The sequence below is a fragment of the Odontesthes bonariensis genome, chromosome 24, assembly GCF_027942865.1.
Source record: "Odontesthes bonariensis isolate fOdoBon6 chromosome 24, fOdoBon6.hap1, whole genome shotgun sequence".
Classification (NCBI taxonomy): Eukaryota; Metazoa; Chordata; class Actinopteri; order Atheriniformes; family Atherinopsidae; genus Odontesthes; species Odontesthes bonariensis.
Genome location: NC_134529.1, coordinates 2,122,534 through 2,141,654, shown reverse-complemented (window position 1 = coordinate 2,141,654; position 19,121 = coordinate 2,122,534). Strand labels below are relative to the sequence as shown.

The following is a 19,121-nucleotide window of genomic DNA, read 5'->3' as shown; positions in this document are numbered from 1 at the left end:
TTCACAACAACAATAATAATACAAATTCTAGTAAAAATACTACTACTAACTAATAATAATAATAAATGACTAAATAAACAAATACATAAAAAAAAATCAATCAATCAATTTGAGAAGAACTCAGCAGTCACTGTGAAAAAGCCTTATGGCTTTTTCTGTACAATTTAAGTTGTATAATAGAATTTAGTTTATGTAAATATGTAAGAGTATATAAATGTGTGTATATGAGTACGTATATGTATGTGTGTGTATATATATATATATATATATATATATATATTATATATAGACTTGGGTAGTCGTCATGTGATCCACACTCCTTACCAGCTGGTGGGGTAATGCTTCCATAAGTTCAAGATGTTTCAAGATAGTTTTATTTGTCACATACACAGTACAAACTGGAACAAACTACCAGCAGAACTGAAATCAGCCCCAACTGTAAGCACCTTTAAATCCAAGTTAAAAACATTTCTCTTTCCGTGTGCTTATGGCTGAGTTTATATATTTCTTTTTCCCCTCTTCTTTGATTGCTTTTAATTTTTATTCTATTTTTTTTCTCTTTAAATTGCTTGTTTTTATGCTGCTTTATGCTGTTCTTTTAAATGCATTTTTAAATGTCTTTATGTAAAGCACATTGAGTTGCCTGTGGTATGAAATGCGCTGTATAAATAAAGATGCCTTGCCTTACAATGTGCAGTGAAGTTCTTCCTTGTCCTGCTACCAATAAAAAGACAATTAAAATTAAGTATGAAATATGAATAAAAATGAATAAAAAATATAAAATAATAATTAAAAAAATGTAAAAGGTATCTGAAATGTAAAGTATTAACAGTATTAATAAGTATTATTATTAATAATAATAAATTGTTTGCCAACCGCCACAAAAAACTGTCTCAGGAACAGCCCGCAGAAGTATTTTTTAAATTTATTTATTTTTATTTATTTAAACATATCCCATTGACAGAACAATGACATACTCCAAAGTAAACACTCAGAAGTTGTTCTTTGTTCCGGACTCGGGTAAAAGTTAAAGTTCTGCACGCAACGTGCTGCTGACGTCACCCGTCCCGCCGAAGCGTCCGCTCCTATTGGACCCCGACGCGGAAGTGATCGGCTCACTTCCCCAACAACAACAGACTCTCCCACCGCTGCGCTCCGACTGACTCAGTGATGGCGCTACCGGCTCAGCTCAGACCCATCCAGCACCACCTGCGGACCGCGCAGGAGCACGAGAACCGGGACCCGGTCGTGGCTTATTACTGTAAGTCTTTATGTTGGCTAATGTTAGCGGTTAGCATCCCGGCTTTGTTTACCTCACAGCACAGCGTTAGCTTAGCCTCAAACTTTTACTCAGAGTGTTACTTCTGACTGAAACTCCTCACAGACTAACTAATCCTTCAGGTCTGAGCTGTGGCTGCTAATCAATCTGCTGTATTATTGATCAGTATTGATCAGTTTGGGCAGCTCAAACTTCTCTGGCAGGCTAACACTTCCGTAGCCTCAGCAGCTCTGAGAGTTGTAGGATTTAACAAAGTGGGACTTTGATTTAGGCAAACATCCCGCCAAATAGCTTGTATTTATTCTCTGAGGAGTCTGTTAGCCGGATGTTTAGGTAGAAACTGTGCAGGTAATGACACCTGGCGACCTGCCACAGAGCAGACAGGAAGTGAAACATCTGATTAGAGAGGTTCAGCTGGCCGGCATCAGCCCGCCCGGTACCGGATAAACAGAACCGGACAACACAAGTCTGATGTTGTACAGAGAAGGAGAAACTCTGTTTTCACTGAGAAGAAGCTTCAGAACTATTAAAGTCCCATAAAAGCTCCTCAAGATCTTAAATAAGGAAGTTTTTGCTATAAAAAACCTCTCACAGGTGGCGCTGATACCTTTGATCTCATGTGACCCCGCCCACTAACAGGTGAAACCTGAACAGGTGTGGTAATGTTGCCCAATGTATCTGAGCAGGAAGAGTCACGGTCAGAGGTCAAACGCATTCGGAAATAATCTCAGTCTTTATGATTAGTTTAGTCATGAAACTCAGCTGTTTGAGGTCAGATTTGTGAAGCAGCTGCTTTAAATACGAAGACTGCCGGCCTGTGTACTCAAGTATTTTTAAAGGGACTCTAAATAAATGTATTAGTTTCGTATCTTTGGATAAGTCCCGAACACGTTACTGTGACCGTCTGTACGACAAGAGCAAAGTTTCTCCTTTTATGTGTCCCTCACATCTGCACAGCCTCACTCAGCCGGTAGAAGTGACCGGTTCCTGCAAGGTTCATACGTCACACGGTGTTGAATTCTGGGTAGTTTGGAGTCAGCGTGGTTACTCAGTGGGGTCACATGGCTCTGAAAGGATCAGATTATTGGCTAAATTACAATCAGAATGAGCTGAGTAAGGGTAATTCTCCTTGGATATATGGCGGTGAATGAATGGGATCAGAGGCACAAAGCGTGTCATACCCCGGTATGATAGGTGGCGCTGTACCCATTCCAGCTGTTGCTAATAGAGCCACTTCCTGTTGACCTCTTCACCACCAACAACAACAACAAACTCAGGCATTGGAGAAAGATGGAGAACGCAGAGCCAGATGAAGCTACGTCCCTCTACATTTGGTCTGTGATGAGCTGCTTGTTGCACAAACTCGATGCCCAACGGAGCATTCTCCATCGCGTTGTTTGTTTCTTTCTGACGGCGACAACAACAGGAATATCGTCTCCTTTGACTTCCGGGTCACGACCCCGGGAAAACATCTGGAGCATGCGCAGAACGCAAAGTCTGATTCACCACGTGCTTCAGCGTCTACAAGCAGGTTTAGAGTGACTTTCAACCAGAGATGGGGACTCGAGTCGCTGTTTTGATGACTTGTGACTTGACTTATATTTAAAATAAAAGACTCGAGACTCGACTCGGACTTGGAAGTTAAAGACTCGGCACTTGACTTGAGACACGATGACTTGAATGACTTGAGTGTTAAGCATCTAGCATAACTTCCAACTTTGTTCGTCATCTGAAGATCCATTCTGACCAGTAAGTGCTCGTCAAATGAGCTAATATTATCCTGTTAGCCTAGTCGGTAGTTAGCTAACGTTAGCTTGATATGATACGGGGTGGACAGGTTGGACACATTGGCTAATGATGTTTACTGACAGTTACTTATATCTTTGTGTTTTCACTTTATTAAGATCAGATTCTGCAGGTAAAATTGCAATAATAAGGTGACTTGACTTTGACTTGCCCAAGAAAAAATGACTTGGGACTTGCACATGTGTGACTTGGTCCCATCGCTACTTCCAACCCAGTTATCTCGGGGTCTTAATCAGATCCGATCCAGTTCTTAGTCAGATTAAGGTGTCTACATGCACTTAATAACTCAGTCTGATTGTAATTTAGCCAATAATCCGATCCTTTCAGTGCCATGTGACCCTGCTGACAGTTACAGCTCCACTGGAGTGTTGTTGAGTTATTAATTTAATTCTGTCTGAGGCTCTGGACTGAGAGAGAAAACCTTCCAGACCTCCTCTGTGGGAGCTCCTGGTCCATGTGACGCCGTCTTTAAGCCACTTTAACGGTGATTCTGAGGTTCTAAAATCAGGATTTTATTAGAGCAGAGCGACCGTCTGGAATCGCTTTGAGCAGCGACCGGGGTCGGGGTCTCACACAGTTTCTGCAGATGTGTGCATGGAGAGAAGCTTTTTGTGGGTTCACAGCTTCTGAACTCATGCAGAGTCGATCCGCTGTGTCTCAGGCTGCAGGTTAAACTGAGCCTGAGCGGAGGTGGACATGTTGGATCGTTTGTGCTTTCTGAACAGCTTTAGATTAAAAAAAGAAAATCAATCGGGTAACCATGGTGGTAGACGCAGGTGGTAAAGGGCAGAGCCCCCCCCAGGAGCCGCCGTCCCAAGCAGCAGCATGATGCGATGTATACGTTCTGTCCTCTTTTATTTAGTGGAGCTTTAGCTTCATGTGTGGATGCAGAGATTTCACTGCAGATTCATGTTTTCTGTCCTCATTCAGTTTGATGTTATTTTCATTATTACTTCATTAAACCATTTTCTCACAGAGGAAATTTACATCTGAGAGACTCGAATGGACAGCGGGTGCAGCTTCAGCCTAAAGTTTTATTGAACTGACCTGGACTGAGTTGTGGTTTCTTCTTCTTGTGTTTTTGGATTAAATCAGGGAGCTGTTTCAGGGGGCAGATAAGCGGTTCAGGTCTGTTGTCCTCAGAGTTATCGACAGGCTTCTGGGCCGGTGAAAGAAGCCGTGATTGGGCAGACTTTACGGGGTGTTTGGTGGTGTTTTTATAGCTGGTGGATCCAGCCGGGCCACTGGAGGTCAGCAGCACCACGTGCCAGAGCCTCAGAGCCTCAGAGCCTCAGAGCCTCAGAGCCTCAGAGCCTCAGAGCCTCAGAGCCTCAGAGTCTCAGAGCCTCAGAGCCTCAGAGCCCAGCTGTGTGTTGGTGAAACAGAGGGAGATGTGAGGCTTTCCTTTCTCACCTGAGGGCCTCTGTGTGTGTGTTATATACGCAGTTATGGAGTAGATGAGAGGCTTTAACCCTCCGGTGATGCGTCTGAGAGCGTCCTGGCGCTCAGATGAATGAACATCGTCTGTGGATCACCTCAAACTGCCCTAACATTTGCACAAATACCATCATAGTACAATATAATGTAAATTACCCATATACCCTATATTTCTTATTGGTTCAGTCTGCTCAGTTCAATTTATTTTTACCTTTATTGTTAAATGTACAAATCTGTTTTTATTTAGTTTACTGATGTTTATTATTATTACTATTATTTACCCTACTTTTCATACTGTAGATTTGTATATAGCTGATGTTTATTCTCTATTTTTATTCTATTCTATTTGCTTGTTTTTGCAACACAATAATTTCCCAAATTGGGATGAATAAAGTATTTATCTATTCATCTATCTATCTAAAGTTTAACAAGAAGAACTGGATGGAGCCTCATCATCACAGGCCTGACACCAGGATAAATATCACCCGTCACAGAAATGAATGTGATCGTTAGCGACATGAGCTAACGCTCGCTAACACCATGTTCACAGAGTGTTAAAACCCCCGCTGAGTGGAACCTGGAGCCCAGAGATCAGCTGGCAGGTTGATCGTCTTTCCACAGGAGAGCAACGAAAGGCAAACTGTTGAATTAGTGAATCTGTCCTGTGTTTGCAGACGGTGTGAAGCACCACCTGTCAACAGGCCTCCACCTCCCCTCTGGCCTGCATCCAGACAGGAAAACCAACTCTGTCTGGCTCCTTTTAGCTCAGAGTATTTAGAGTTTATTTTCACACGTTCTAAACAGAGACGGTGTGGTGTTGTTGGGGGGAGACTGCTCTGAAACTCGCAATCAAATCAAATTTATTTGTAGCACATTTCATGTCCAAAACATTTCAAAGTGCTTTACATAAAATAAAAGCATTGCAGCAGGGAGTGGAAGAAGCATTAAAAATACATAAAATAATATAAAGAGAAACAAATAAAATCATTTAAATTAATTTAAAACAAGCAACAGTCCAGATAAGTTCAAAGATATCGTGCAGATTTCATGCATAGACACATGAGAACAGAAATGTCTTTAACCTGGATTTAAAAATGTCTCCATCTGGTGAAAGTTTAATCTCCACTGGCAGTTTGTTCCACTTGTTTGCAGCATAACAGCTAAATGCTGCTTCTCCATGTTTAGTCTGGACTCTGGACTGGACCAGCTGACCTGAGTCCTTGGATCTAAGAGCTCTGCTGGCTTTATATTCTCTGAACACATCACAGATTGTAAACCATCAGCAGGCTTTTAAAATCTATTCTGTGACTGACTGGAAGCCAGAGTTTCCCCTTTCACTTTGTGAAATCCTTTCTGTTTTTCACCCCTCACGCCACGCTACGTCAAAGATAAGTGTTTTTTCATGCCATGTCTAGTCATTTGTTTTTTTGTTGTCACAGTTATATTCATGTTTTTATCCCCAAAGTCTAGTTTTTTTCACCTGGCTCAGCCGCGCCTTTTGTTAACCTCGTTTTGTTTGTGAATAAACAAAGTTTTGCTTTACACCTCTGAAGTCTGCATCCGAGGCTGCTGGAGGCTGCTGGAGGCTGCTGAAGGCGGCTGGAGGCTGCTGAAGGCTGCTGGAGGCTGCTGAAGGCTGCTGAAGGCTGCTGAAGGCTGCTGAAGGCTGCTGGAGGCTGCTGGAGGCGGCTGAAGGCTGCTGGAGGCGGCTGAAGGCTGCTGGAGGCTGCTGGAGGCTGCTGGAGGCTGCTGAAGGCTGCTGAAGGCTGCTGGAGGCTGCTGAAGGCTGCTGAAGGCTGCTGAAGGCTGCTGAAGGCTGCTGGAGGCTGCTGGAGGCTGCTGAAGGCTGCTGGAGGCTGCTGAAGGCTGCTGAAGGCTGCTGGAGGCTGCTGGAGGCGGCTGAAGGCTGCTGGAGGCGGCTGAAGGCTGCTGGAGGCTGCTGGAGGCTGCTGGAGGCTGCTGAAGGCTGCTGAAGGCTGCTGGAGGCTGCTGAAGGCGGCTGGAGGCGGCTGGAGGCGGCTGAAGGCTGCTGAAGGCTGCTGGAGGCGGCTGGAGGCGGCTGGAGGCGGCTGGAGGCGGCTGAAGGCTGCTGAAGGCGGCTGGAGGCGGCCGGCCTCACCGCAGACTGTTCTGCGGTCACCATGCAGCATAACTCAGCTCAGACCGACAGCATTTGGCTGCGTTTCAGACGCCGCTTCACACAGACCACATCCATCACATTATTAATGAGCTCCTCCTCACTTTTCCCTCTTTAGTGCAAATGTTGCTGATATTCGGGAGTTTTGGCAGCTTATTGGAGCAGAAACTGCACTCAGACAGCTGTAGGTCTCAGTTTTCCTCGGTAACCATTAGGGCTGAATTATGAGCACTTTCTTAATCTCAGCTCGTTTCTTCAGACTGCTCCATCAATCTGATAAATTCCCGTCCTTTCTTCACTTTATTCCAAAGCCGGGGTGTCAAACTGATCCGTTAAAGGGTCGGAGTGGCTGCAGGTTGTTGTTCCAACAGCTGACGGGTTTCATTCAATCAGCTGAACGGGTTAGGACCTTCAGTTCAGACAGTTCAGACCTGTTCTAACGAATGTTACAAAGATGGAGGACTTAAACTGTAACCGGGAGCTGTTTGTCCGTATGAACCTGCTGGAAACGTTCTGGATCTTTGGTTCATGGATGTTTGTACAGCAGGAGGAGGGATCATAATGTCCCAGAATATATTTAGGCAAACTGTCTGAGCTGTTAACTCTGAGGCATAAAATGTGAAGCCTGTTTAATGTGAAGGCTGCGGTGCTGGGTCCGTGTTAGCCGAAGCACAGAAGAGATGATCGGAGGGAAAAAGACCGGCTGATCCCATCCCAGGTGGAAACAAAGCTCGAGTAACTCGATCCTTTAACTCAGCGGGGTCACATGGCTCTGAAAGGATCGGATTATTGGCTAAATTACAATCAGACTGAGTTATTAAGTGCATGTAGACACCTTAATCTGACTAAGAACTGGATCGGATGGGATTCAGACTCCGAGATAACTGGGCTGAAAGTCACTCTAAACCTGCTTGTAGACGCATTTTGTATGGATGTTTTCTGATGACTTCTGTTTATATTTATGCTTGGATAGAATATATTCCCAGTTAGTTCTCCTAAACTCCCATTATTCCCATGGAAAGTTTCCAATATGGAATATATCCAAAATCCCGAAGCTTAACTTCCCATGGAAATTTACCGGAGACTTTCCGCCCCTTTGCAACCCTACTTCTGTTATCGTGTTTTGTTGTTTCTGTTTGTCTTTTCCATATTTTGCACGTTTATTCGTCCGTACAGCACTTTGTAGCAGCTGCTGTTGTTTTTAAAGTGCTTCATAAATAAAGTAGTAGTGAAGGCTGTGGTGCTGGGTCAGAGATGATCGGAGGGAAAAGGACCGGCTGATCCCATCCCAGGTGGAAACGAAGCTGCCGTACTGATGCTTGTGTGAACCTGGGCAGGAGCCCAGCTGGTGCTGCTCAGCTCTGGTCAGTGTCACTCAACCCAAAGCAGAGCCGAGGCTCAGCGTCCTGCTTCAGAGTGTTTCTCTGTGTGGCTGAAAGCAGCTGCTGGGGAAGAATAAACGTCCCCTCGGTGTTGGATTTAACACCTGCAGAGCGCTGTTTCTCTGCTCCGTCCTCACAGCACTTTGTGTTCTCCTGTTCCAGTTGGCAGCGGCAGCAGAAACATCTTATTTTCTCCCAGTGATGGATGGCGTTTAATGGAGTAGGAAGTCGACTCCCAGTAAAACATTTAGACTAATTACATGCAGGACAGGCAGGAAATAAGCCCTGCGGAGTGGAAAAGCTTTGCCAAAGAGCCCATATTATCAGTAAATAACAGCCCCGGAGGCCCTGCGCCACCTTCAGAGGCTGCTGCTTCTTCCTCTGTGGACACGTGCGCATCAGTGTTTAACCCTTTGTGCAGTCTTAACTTTGTGTTTGCTCCCTTTGTCCTACGGGTCAGAAATGAGCCGCCCTACCAAAGCCCCAAAATAAACTTAATTGAATTTTAAATCCAAAATCTATTCTGTATGATGAAACCACCTGTTATTTATCTATTCAACTCAATTCAATACATTTTTTATCATTTATTTTTTGTTACACAATACAAAAAGACAATCACCAGTTTTCAGTTTTTTAATTTTACTGTCAGTTGGACCAACAGTTTTCTTGTTTTCTCAGTTTTCTTTTACATAATAAAGGTTTATTATTGCTATTATATAGTTTCAACAATTTTTATTGATTTTTTTCCCAATGAATTATCGAACAGACACACAGACAGCAATAATAATAATGAAATAAAATAAGTAATAGTAATATACAGTATATATTTAAAGAGGGATAAATAAAATAAATAAATGTGTAATAAAAATAATAACAATAGTAGTAATAATAATGATAATAAGGGTAAAATAGAGTAAAGTAAGATTAATTAAAAGATAAAATAAAATAAATAAATGAATAAGTAAATAAATTAATTAAATAATAATAATAATAATAATAATAGTTTGGAGAGGGAAGGGGGTGTTATTGCTATTATATAAATGTGAAGTAATTACTTCTGAATTAATTATATTGAAAGGGAAAAAAACAGTGAACTTTTTTCAGCTGTTTAAATGTTTTTATAATTCACGGGTCAGAAATGACCCATAAGACAATCTTTGTGCCCTAGTGGTGTACAGCCCACATGGAAACATGAACAAAAATAAAGTCTGACTTTTTCTAATGATGGGGTCCCTTTAGGAAAAGGCATAACATTTCAAGTTGGAAAAAGATAGTTTAAGGTATTTTTTCTGCAGCTGAACATGGTGGTGGCTCACTTTGGACCCGCAGGACAACAGGAGGGTTAACTGGAGAATGTTGTTGTTGTGATATCAGACTCAGCGGCCTGCTTTTCAGCCGTAAAACGGTGCAGTTCCTCTGGTGACCAGCAGGGGGCTGGATCTGCGGAGGAATGCTTTGCTTCTTTGTCTGAGGACGCTCACAGTCAGCGTTGTTCAGGCACAGAGGAGCTCTTTGTCACTCGCTGGTTAAGTGCATCCATGTTGGAAACATTGAGCTGCTCGGGCTCCGGCCGCCTGACCCCTGAAACGGGACATTGTTCCGTGGATGCTGACGCTGGGCCGCCACTCGGACACTAACCTGGGCTTCCATCCTCCTCCTGCTCCTGCCTCGGTAAAACCTCACCTCTGTGAAATGCAGAGATAAAACACAAAGAAATGAGACTAAAGCCTCCTGGAACAGAGAAATGGGTCATTAAAATGTAAAAGTTTGGATTCTGTTGCATGAAAACACATTTAGGGCCCCGCTGACCCCCCCACCAACACAACAACATATTATATTATTTTAGATACCACATGTAGCTTACAAAATGCCATGTCAATGTATATTAGAAGTTATTTAAGTTATTTAATTTAGCATTTAGTTATTTATTTTTATTTATTTTTATTTATTTATTCTTATTTTTAATTTATTTATTCTTATTTTTTTATTTTTTAATGATTTTATTGCCTTCTTGTGATTTTATGTAGCTGTAAAGCACTTTGAATTACCTTGTGTACGAATTGTGCTCTATAAATAAATTTGCCTTGCCATATAGCTTATAATAATAAAACTAATCCACAGTCGGGACTTATTGTTGTGCTGTAAACACAAACCAGACCAGGTTGCCTTTGGGTGAAATTAGCTGCATGACATGATGCCTCAATTCTAATTCTAGTTTAGCAAAACTAAAAATTAAACACAGTCGTGGCTAACAGCAACATGTTAGCAAGAGGCTAACAGATAGCCTATAGCCTACGTCCCTCAGGTCATTCATAGGCTGTGTTCGAAACCGCATACTACATACTGCATACTACATACTGCCTATTAATTGATCAGACAGTATGCAGAGCGTTTACCCACAATGCATTTCGCTCCTGCCCGAGCCGAAATCAGCCGGCCTGAAGCTGATTTCCCTTAAGCTCTAAACTCTGTAAACTTTAGCAACATTTGAAACATTTTCAGGTGAGAAAGTAGTCGTTTAGATCCCCAACGTGTTGAAAACCTGACAAAATGCCGGCTGTTTACAATTTTGTTCCCACGAATTTGGCGCTACTAAAGCTAGCCGCAGTGAGCTAACGCACTTCCTGTTATTTTCACAAAATAAAATACCCGTTGCCTTTTATCACAGGGAAAGCCATTACCATACAATTGGTGCTTTTGTTTTGAAAACAGGAAGTGAACCTACCCTCGCTGTAGCTAGCTTGAAACTGCCGTTTTGACAGGAAATGACGATCGGCGACGTCACGTTACATTGCATCTTGGGTAGTTTGAGTATGAGTAGTAACCTCATGATGCATACCCAACATTTCAGAGAATCTAGTATGCATCCGGGAACTTGTCGCATACTAACTCAGAAAGTTAGTAGGAGTAGTAGGAGTAGTAGGAGAAGTATGCAGTTTGGAACACAGCCATATAGTTCGCCCTGGGCGGTCGCCCACATTGCCCGTAGCAAAAACCGTCCCTGCACAGAAACACTCAAAGTGCAGCAGGACGCCTTGTTTCTGGATAAGTTAAACACACGATGCTCTCCACCCATCCAACAGGAGAATGTCCTCCTCGATCAGGGCCGGCTCGGCTCGGCTCGGCTCGGCCCGGCTCGGCTCGGACCCCCTGCAGGACTCCTCAGAGCAGCAGGAACATGTCTGAGTGTGCTGACCTGCTCTTTGGTTCTGTTCCCCCCCGCAGGTCGGCTCTACGCCATGCAGACGGGCATGAAGCTGGACAGTAAAACACCGGAGTGCCGAAAGTTCCTGGTGAAGCTCATGGACCAGCTGGAGTCGGTGAGTTCTGTTCCTCCCCCTCACACAGAATATGACCCGGTTCATTTGGAAGTGAACTTCACTCAGTATATCTGCGCCTCCTATTAATTACATCTGGTTTAAATGGCCACACATCAGTCAGCATTGTACTGTTTTGTTTCTTATTTTCATTTCTAATTTAATTTTTGTATTTTAAAGTCCGTTTTTCGCTTTTTCCACTAAAAAAAAAAAATACATAAATCCAAACATTCAAGTGAAATAAGGACAGAGATTAATTCCCATTAGCTGAGCTGCAGTGTTCTTTTTAGAGAGAAGAGGCTTTCTCCTGCAGCCCTTCCAAACAAGCCATACTTGCTAAGTGAGGCCTGTAGAGTCTGGCTGTGTTCCAAACCGCATACTTCTCCTCCTACTCCTACTAACTTTCTGAGTTAGTATGTGAGTTTGAGTAAACAGAAGTTCCCGGATGCATACTAGATTCTCCTAAATGTTGGGTATGCATCATGAGGTTACTACTCATACTCAAACTACCCAAGATGCAACGTAACGTGACGTCGCCGATCGTCATTTCCTGTCAAAACGGCAGTTTCAAGCTAGCTACAACGAGGGTAGGTTCACTTCCTGTTTTCAAAACAAAAGCACCAATTGTATGGTAATGGCTTTCCCTATGATAAAAGGCAACGGGTATTTTATTTTGTGAAAATAACCGGAAGTGTGTTGCTCACTGCGGCTAGCTTTAGTAGCACCGAATTCGTGGGAACAAAATTGTGAACAGCCGGTATTTTGTCAGGTTTTCAACACGTTGGGGATCTAAACGACTACTTTCTCACCTGAAAATGTTTCAAATGTTGCTAAAGTTTACAGAGTTTAGAGCTTAAGGGAAATCAGCTTCAGGCCGGCTGATTTCGGCTCGGGCAGGAGCGAAATGCTAAAGGTTAGCTAAAGTTTTCATTGGCTGGTGGAATGGTTAGGTCAAAGATCCTTTAACACCTCTAAAGACTCAATAAGAAAAGTGGAATGAGGGGAAATAAGGCGTCCCAAAACATCTGGTGTGATTTCAGATTTGCTGATGGATCACTTTAACTCTGGGGGAAAAAGAGGAGATTACTGAGTGAAATGATCTAATTCATTCCCATCTAAGCAGGCGTTGGTAGGTTTGATGAATTACTCCATTTAAATATGACTCGATGTGAGTCTCTCTCTAATTTCCGGTGGCGCTGGTCCGTGGGTTTCAGGTTTTGTTCTGATGCAGACGATAGAAGTGAAGACTTTCAGTCATTCAGACATGGCTCAACACTGTTTGGGTGAGATTCATCCCTAAAGTCTGCAGGGAACAGATCACCTAAAGAGCTGTGGAAGCTCCAGCTCAGGCCGGGAATATTCTTTCTTCTTATTCAGAAGAAGCTGGCTGGACAGGTTAGTTCAGCTTAGGTGGGATAGAAAGTAGGGCTGGGCGAGTTAACTCGTTATTATTTAACGGCGATTAATATTTTATCGCGCATTAACGCACGTTTTCTTTTTTTCTTTAAAGAAAAAAAATCTTTTGGGGGGATTTTGTGCCTTTAATGGAAAGTTCAGAGAGACAGGAAGCAGGGGGCAGAGAGGGGGGGAACAACATGCAGCACAGGGCCGTCCGATGTTGAACCGGGGCCAGCTGCAGCGAGGACTATAGCCTCTGTACATGGGGCGCCTGCTCAGCCCACTACGCCACGGACCCCCCCGTTTTATTATTTATTTTATTATTGTAAAAGTCTGTTGCTCACAGGCTTTTATTTTGTAAAAGTCTGTTTTAAAACTTTTTTCTGTTTTAAAAATCGATTTTTCTCCCCTGAATCGATTATATTACGTCATATCCGTGTCCAGATAAACTTCATCAATTCATCACATTAAGTTATGTTAAAACTAGCCCACATTTGTGCTGTGTGGACATTTCAATTCATTTTGTAACTGTAAACTTTAAAAAATGCCTCTTTTTGTCTGAAAATAATGCCTCTTTTTGTCTCAGTTGAAATAAATATCAGCTGCTGGACTGACTGACACAGACTGATGTGCATTGTTTATGGGAACGACAGTCATTCTGGAAGTGTAAGATTCAACTTGTTTGTTTTTTTAAGGAGGAAGAAAATTGCAATTACTGATTATATCGAATCGCAATTATCAAGAATCGTGATACAATCAAATCGTGACCAGAGCATATCGTCCCACCCCTACACACAGGGTGGCCGCGGGTCCTTAAAAAGTCGTAAATCAATTTTCCTGAAAATAAGACCTTAAAAAGTATTAAATTGTCTTAAATTCAGATTGCATGGGTCTTAAAATTTTTCTTTTTGCTCGAAAGGAACAGTATTTTTCTTTTAAATATATTTACTCGATTTTATAAGCATTTGTTCATGGGACTTAAATGTTCTGAAAATATTGTAATTTAATTTAGGACAGTGATGACATTTTTGTGATCTTTTCGCATGACACAGTTAGTCGATGTTCTTAAACTCAACCGTCATTTTACCGTTTTACTGTCAGTGTGTTTACTTGGAAATACTTGGTATTTCCATCGTACGTTTGGTCTTAAATTTCATTTAGAAGTGGTATTAAAAGGTCTTAAAAAGTCTTGAATTGAACTTGTTTATACCTGTACACACCCTGTACATGGTAGTGGGTCACTTTTGACCTGCAAGACAACAGGAAGGGTTAAATCGAATCCAAGCCCTTTAGATGGGGTTAAACTGGATAAGTAACTGGTTTAAAGTCGTGTTTTCCAGCTGACCCGTCGGCGTGCCACACAGGGAGAAGATGTAACATGTTTGGCAGCGAGCGGCCGACCCTCTAAAGTTTTACAGCTTCAGCGCTCTGATTCTCGGGGACACCCTGAGCTTTTCTTTATGCATCCTGAGCGAGCTTTTCTTTATGCACTCCATTCCTTTATGAACTGCTGCCAGCGGCTGCGACTCATTACCGAGCCGGTGAGTCAGCACGCTAACCACAGCGGCTCTTTCCCCGATGACCCGGCTCGTGTGTCCGATGCACACTGGACTCATTAATTCTATTTTTCCACAGCCGGGCCCGGCTCAACTCTCCCAGGCTTCGCTCTCTCTGGGGTGGTGGAAAATCATTTGTTTGAAAATTGGTTTCATATGAGGCGCGTGGAAAAGCTCGAGCAGCTATCAGACAGATGCTGGTGGAGGATTTACCCTGAAAACCTCTTCTCAGGTCCATCTCTGGGCTGTTGGAATCCTTGAGTTAAGAGTGGCTGAAGTCCTTCTTTTACGAGCGTCCCTGTTGTTAACATCGTGTCCTCGCTGTCATCCTCAATCATCTAGCTCTGATACATCTGCAGGAAGTAATAAGGAAGCTTTAAAAATCACAAATTTCTCAGGCTCATCGTTAATCTGGAATCTTGGTCTGCTTTTGATTCATCATTTAATGTTATTTATTAATCCAACCATTCTTAGAGACATTATTTACTAATCCAACCATTCTTAGAGACATTATTTACTAATCCAGCCATTCTTAAAGAGACATTATTTACTAATCCAACCATTCTTAGAGACATTATTTACTAATCCAACCATTCTTAGAGACTTTATTTACTAATCCAACCATTCTTAGAGACTTTATTTACTAATCCAACCATTCTTAGAGACATTATTTACTAATCCAACCATTCTTAGAGACATTATTTACTAATCCAACCATTCTTAGAGACATTATTTACTAATCCAGCCATTCTTAGAGACATTATTTACTAATCCAACCATTCTTAGAGACATTATTTACTAATCCAGCCATTCTTAAAGAGACATTATTTACTAATCCAGCCATTCTTAGAGACATTATTTACTAATCCAACCATTCTTAGAGACATTATTTACTAATCCAGCCATTCTTAGAGACATTATTTACTAATCCAACCATTCTTAGATACATTATTACTAATCTAACCATTCTTAGAGACATTATTTACTAATCCAACCATTATTAGAGACATTATTTTCTAATCCAACCATTCTTAGAGACATTATTTACTAATCCAACCATTCTTAGAGACATTATTTACTAATCCAGCCATTCTTAAAGAGACATTATTTTCTAATCCAACCATTCTTAGAGACATTATTTACTAATCCAACCATTCTTAGAGACATTATTTACTAATCCAGCCATTCTTAAAGAGACATTATTTACTAATCCAACCATTCTTAGAGACATTATTTACTAATCCAACCATTCTTAGATACATTATTACTAATCTAACCATTCTTAGAGACATTATTTACTAATCCAACCATTATTAGAGACATTATTTTCTAATCCAACCATTCTTAGAGACATTATTTACTAATCCAACCATTCTTAGAGACATTATTTACTAATCCAGCCATTCTTAAAGAGACATTATTTTCTAATCCAACCATTCTTAGAGACATTATTTACTAATCCAACCATTCTTAGAGACATTATTTACTAATCCAGCCATTCTTAAAGAGACATTATTTACTAATCCAACCATTCTTAGAGACATTATTTACTAATCCAACCATTCTTAGAGACTTTATTTACTAATCCAACCATTATTAGAGACATTATTTACTACTCCAACCATTCTTAAAGAGACATTATTTACTACTCCAACCATTCTTAGAGACATTATTTACTAATCCAACCATTCTTAGAGACATTATTTACTAATCCAACCATTCTTAAAGAGACATTATTTTCTAATCCAACCATTCTTAGAGACATTATTTACTAATCCAACCATTCTTAGAGACATTATTTACTAATCCAACCATTCTTAGAGACATTATTTACTAATCCAACCATTCTTAAAGATACATTATTTACTAATCCAACCATTCTTAGAGACATTATTTTCTAATCCAACCATTCTTAAAGAGACATTATTTACTAATCCAACCATTCTTAGAGACATTATTTACTAATCCAACCATTCTTAGAGACATTATTTTCTAATCCAACCATTCTTATAGACATTATTTACTAATCCAACCATTCTTAAAGAGACATTATTTACTAATCCAACCATTCTTAAAGAGACATTATTTACTAATCCAACCATTATTAGAGACATTATTTTCTAATCCAACCATTCTTAGAGACATTATTTACTAATCCAACCATTCTTAGATACATTATTACTAATCTAACCATTCTTAGAGACATTATTTACTAATCCAACCATTATTAGAGACATTATTTTCTAATCCAACCATTCTTAGAGACATTATTTACTAATCCAACCATTATTAGAGACATTATTTACTAATCTAACCATTCTTAAAGAGACATTATTTACTAATCCAACCATTCTTAAAGAGACATTATTTACTAATCCAACCATTATTAGAGACATTATTTTCTAATCCAACCATTATTAGAGACATTATTTTCTAACCCAACCATTCTTAGAGACATTATTTACTAATCCAACCATTCTTAGAGACATTATTTACTAATCCAACCATTCTTAGAGACATTATTTACTAATCCAGCCATTCTTAAAGAGACATTATTTACTAATCCAACCATTATTAGAGACATTATTTACTAATCCAACCATTCTTAGAGACATTATTTACTAATCCAACCATTCTTAGAGACATTATTTACTAATCCAACCATTCTTAAAGAGACATTATTTACTAATCCAACCATTCTTAGAGACATTATTTACTAATCCAACCATTCTTAGAGACATTATTTACTAATCCAACCATTCTTAGAGACATTATTTACTAATCCAACCATTCTTAGAGACATTATTTACTAATCCAACCATTCTTAGAGACATTATTTACTAATCCAACCATTCTTAGAGACATTATTTACTAATCCAACCATTCTTAGAGACATTATTTACTAATCCAACCATTCTTAGAGACATTATTTACTAATCCAGCCATTCTTAAAGAGACATTATTTACTAATCCAACCATTCTTAGAGACATTATTTACTAATCCAACCATTCTTAGAGACATTATTTACTAATCCAACCATTCTTAGAGACATTATTTACTAATCCAACCATTCTTAAAGAGACATTATTTACTAATCCAACCATTCTTAGAGACATTATTTACTAATCCAACCATTCTTAGAGACATTATTTACTAATCCAACCATTCTTAGAGACATTATTTACTAATCCAACCATTCTTAGAGACATTATTTACTAATCCAACCATTCTTAAAGAGACATTATTTACTAATCCAACCATTCTTAAAGAGACATTATTCACTAATCCAACCATTCTTAGAGACATTATTTACTAATCCAACCATTCTTAGAGACAGTATTTACTAATCCAACCATTCTTAGAGACATTATTTACTAATCCAACCATTCTTAAAGAGACATTATTTACTAATCCAACCATTCTTAGAGACATTATTTACTAATCCAACCATTCTTAGAGACATTATTTACTAATCCAACCATTCTTAGAGACATTATTTACTAATCCAACCATTCTTAGAGACATTATTTACTAATCCAACCATTCTTAGAGACATTATTTACTAATCCAACCATTCATAAAGAGACATTATTTTCTAATCCAACCATTCTTAGAGACATTATTTACTAATCCAACCATTATTAGAGAGATTATTTTCTAATCCAACCATTCTTAGAGACATTATTTACTAATCCAACCATTCTTAGAGACATTATTTACTAATCCAACCATTCTTAGAGACATTATTTACTAATCCAGCCATTCTTAAAGAGACATTATTTACTAATCCAACCATTCTTAGAAACATTATTTACTAATCCAACCATTCTTAGAGACATTATTTACTAATCCAACCATTCTTAAAGAGACATTATTTACTAATCCAACCATTCTTAGAGACATTATTTACTAATCCAACCATTCTTAGAGACATTATTTACTAATCCAACCATTCTTAAAGAGACATTATTTACTAATCCAACCATTCTTAGAGACATTATTTACTAATCCAACCATTCTTAGAGACATTATTTACTAATCCAACCATTCTTAGAGACATTATTTACTAATCCAACCATTCTTAAAGAGACATTATTTTCTAATCCAACCATTCTTAAAGAGACATTATTTTCTAATCCAACCATTCTTAAAGAGACATTATTTACTAATCCAACCATTCTTAGAGACATTATTTACTAATCCAACCATTCTTGGAGACATTATTTACTAATCCAACCATTCTTAGAGACAGTATTTACTAATCCAACCATTCTTAAAGAGACATTATTTACTAATCCAACCATTCTTAGAGACATTATTTACTAATCCAACCATTCTTAGAGACATTATTTACTAATCCAACCATTCTTAGAGACATTATTTACTAATCCAACCATTCTTAAAGAGACATTATTTACTAATCCAACCATTCTTAGAGACATTATTTACTAATCCAACCATTCTTAGAGACATTATTCACTAATCCAACCATTCTTAAAGACATTATTTACTAATCCAACCATTCTTAGAGACATTATTTACTAATCCAACCATTCTTAAAGACATTATTTACTAATCCAACCATTCTTAAAGACATTATTTACTAATCCAACCATTCTTAGAGACATTATTTACTAATCCAACCATTCTTAAAGAGACATTATTTTCTAATCCAACCATTCTTAGAGACATTATTTACTAATCCAACCATTCTTAGAGACATTATTTACTAATCCAACCATTCTTAGAGACATTATTTTCTAATCCAACCATTCTTAGAGACATTATTTACTAATCCAACCATTCTT

The 19,121-nt window shown here is 39.6% G+C and overlaps 1 protein-coding gene across 1 annotated transcript in view; it reads left to right on the top strand.

The window, feature by feature from the left end:
* The first annotated feature begins 1,103 nt into the window (after positions 1-1,103).
* Positions 1,104-19,121, top strand: part of vta1 (vesicle (multivesicular body) trafficking 1) — a 60,445-nt gene continuing 42,427 nt past the window's right edge. Inside the window, exons 1-2 of the mRNA XM_075458732.1 lie at positions 1,104-1,261; positions 11,267-11,361. Of these exons, the coding sequence (XP_075314847.1) occupies positions 1,171-1,261; positions 11,267-11,361 (186 nt within the window). The 5' untranslated portion in view covers positions 1,104-1,170. The remainder of the gene's footprint in view (positions 1,262-11,266; positions 11,362-19,121) is intronic.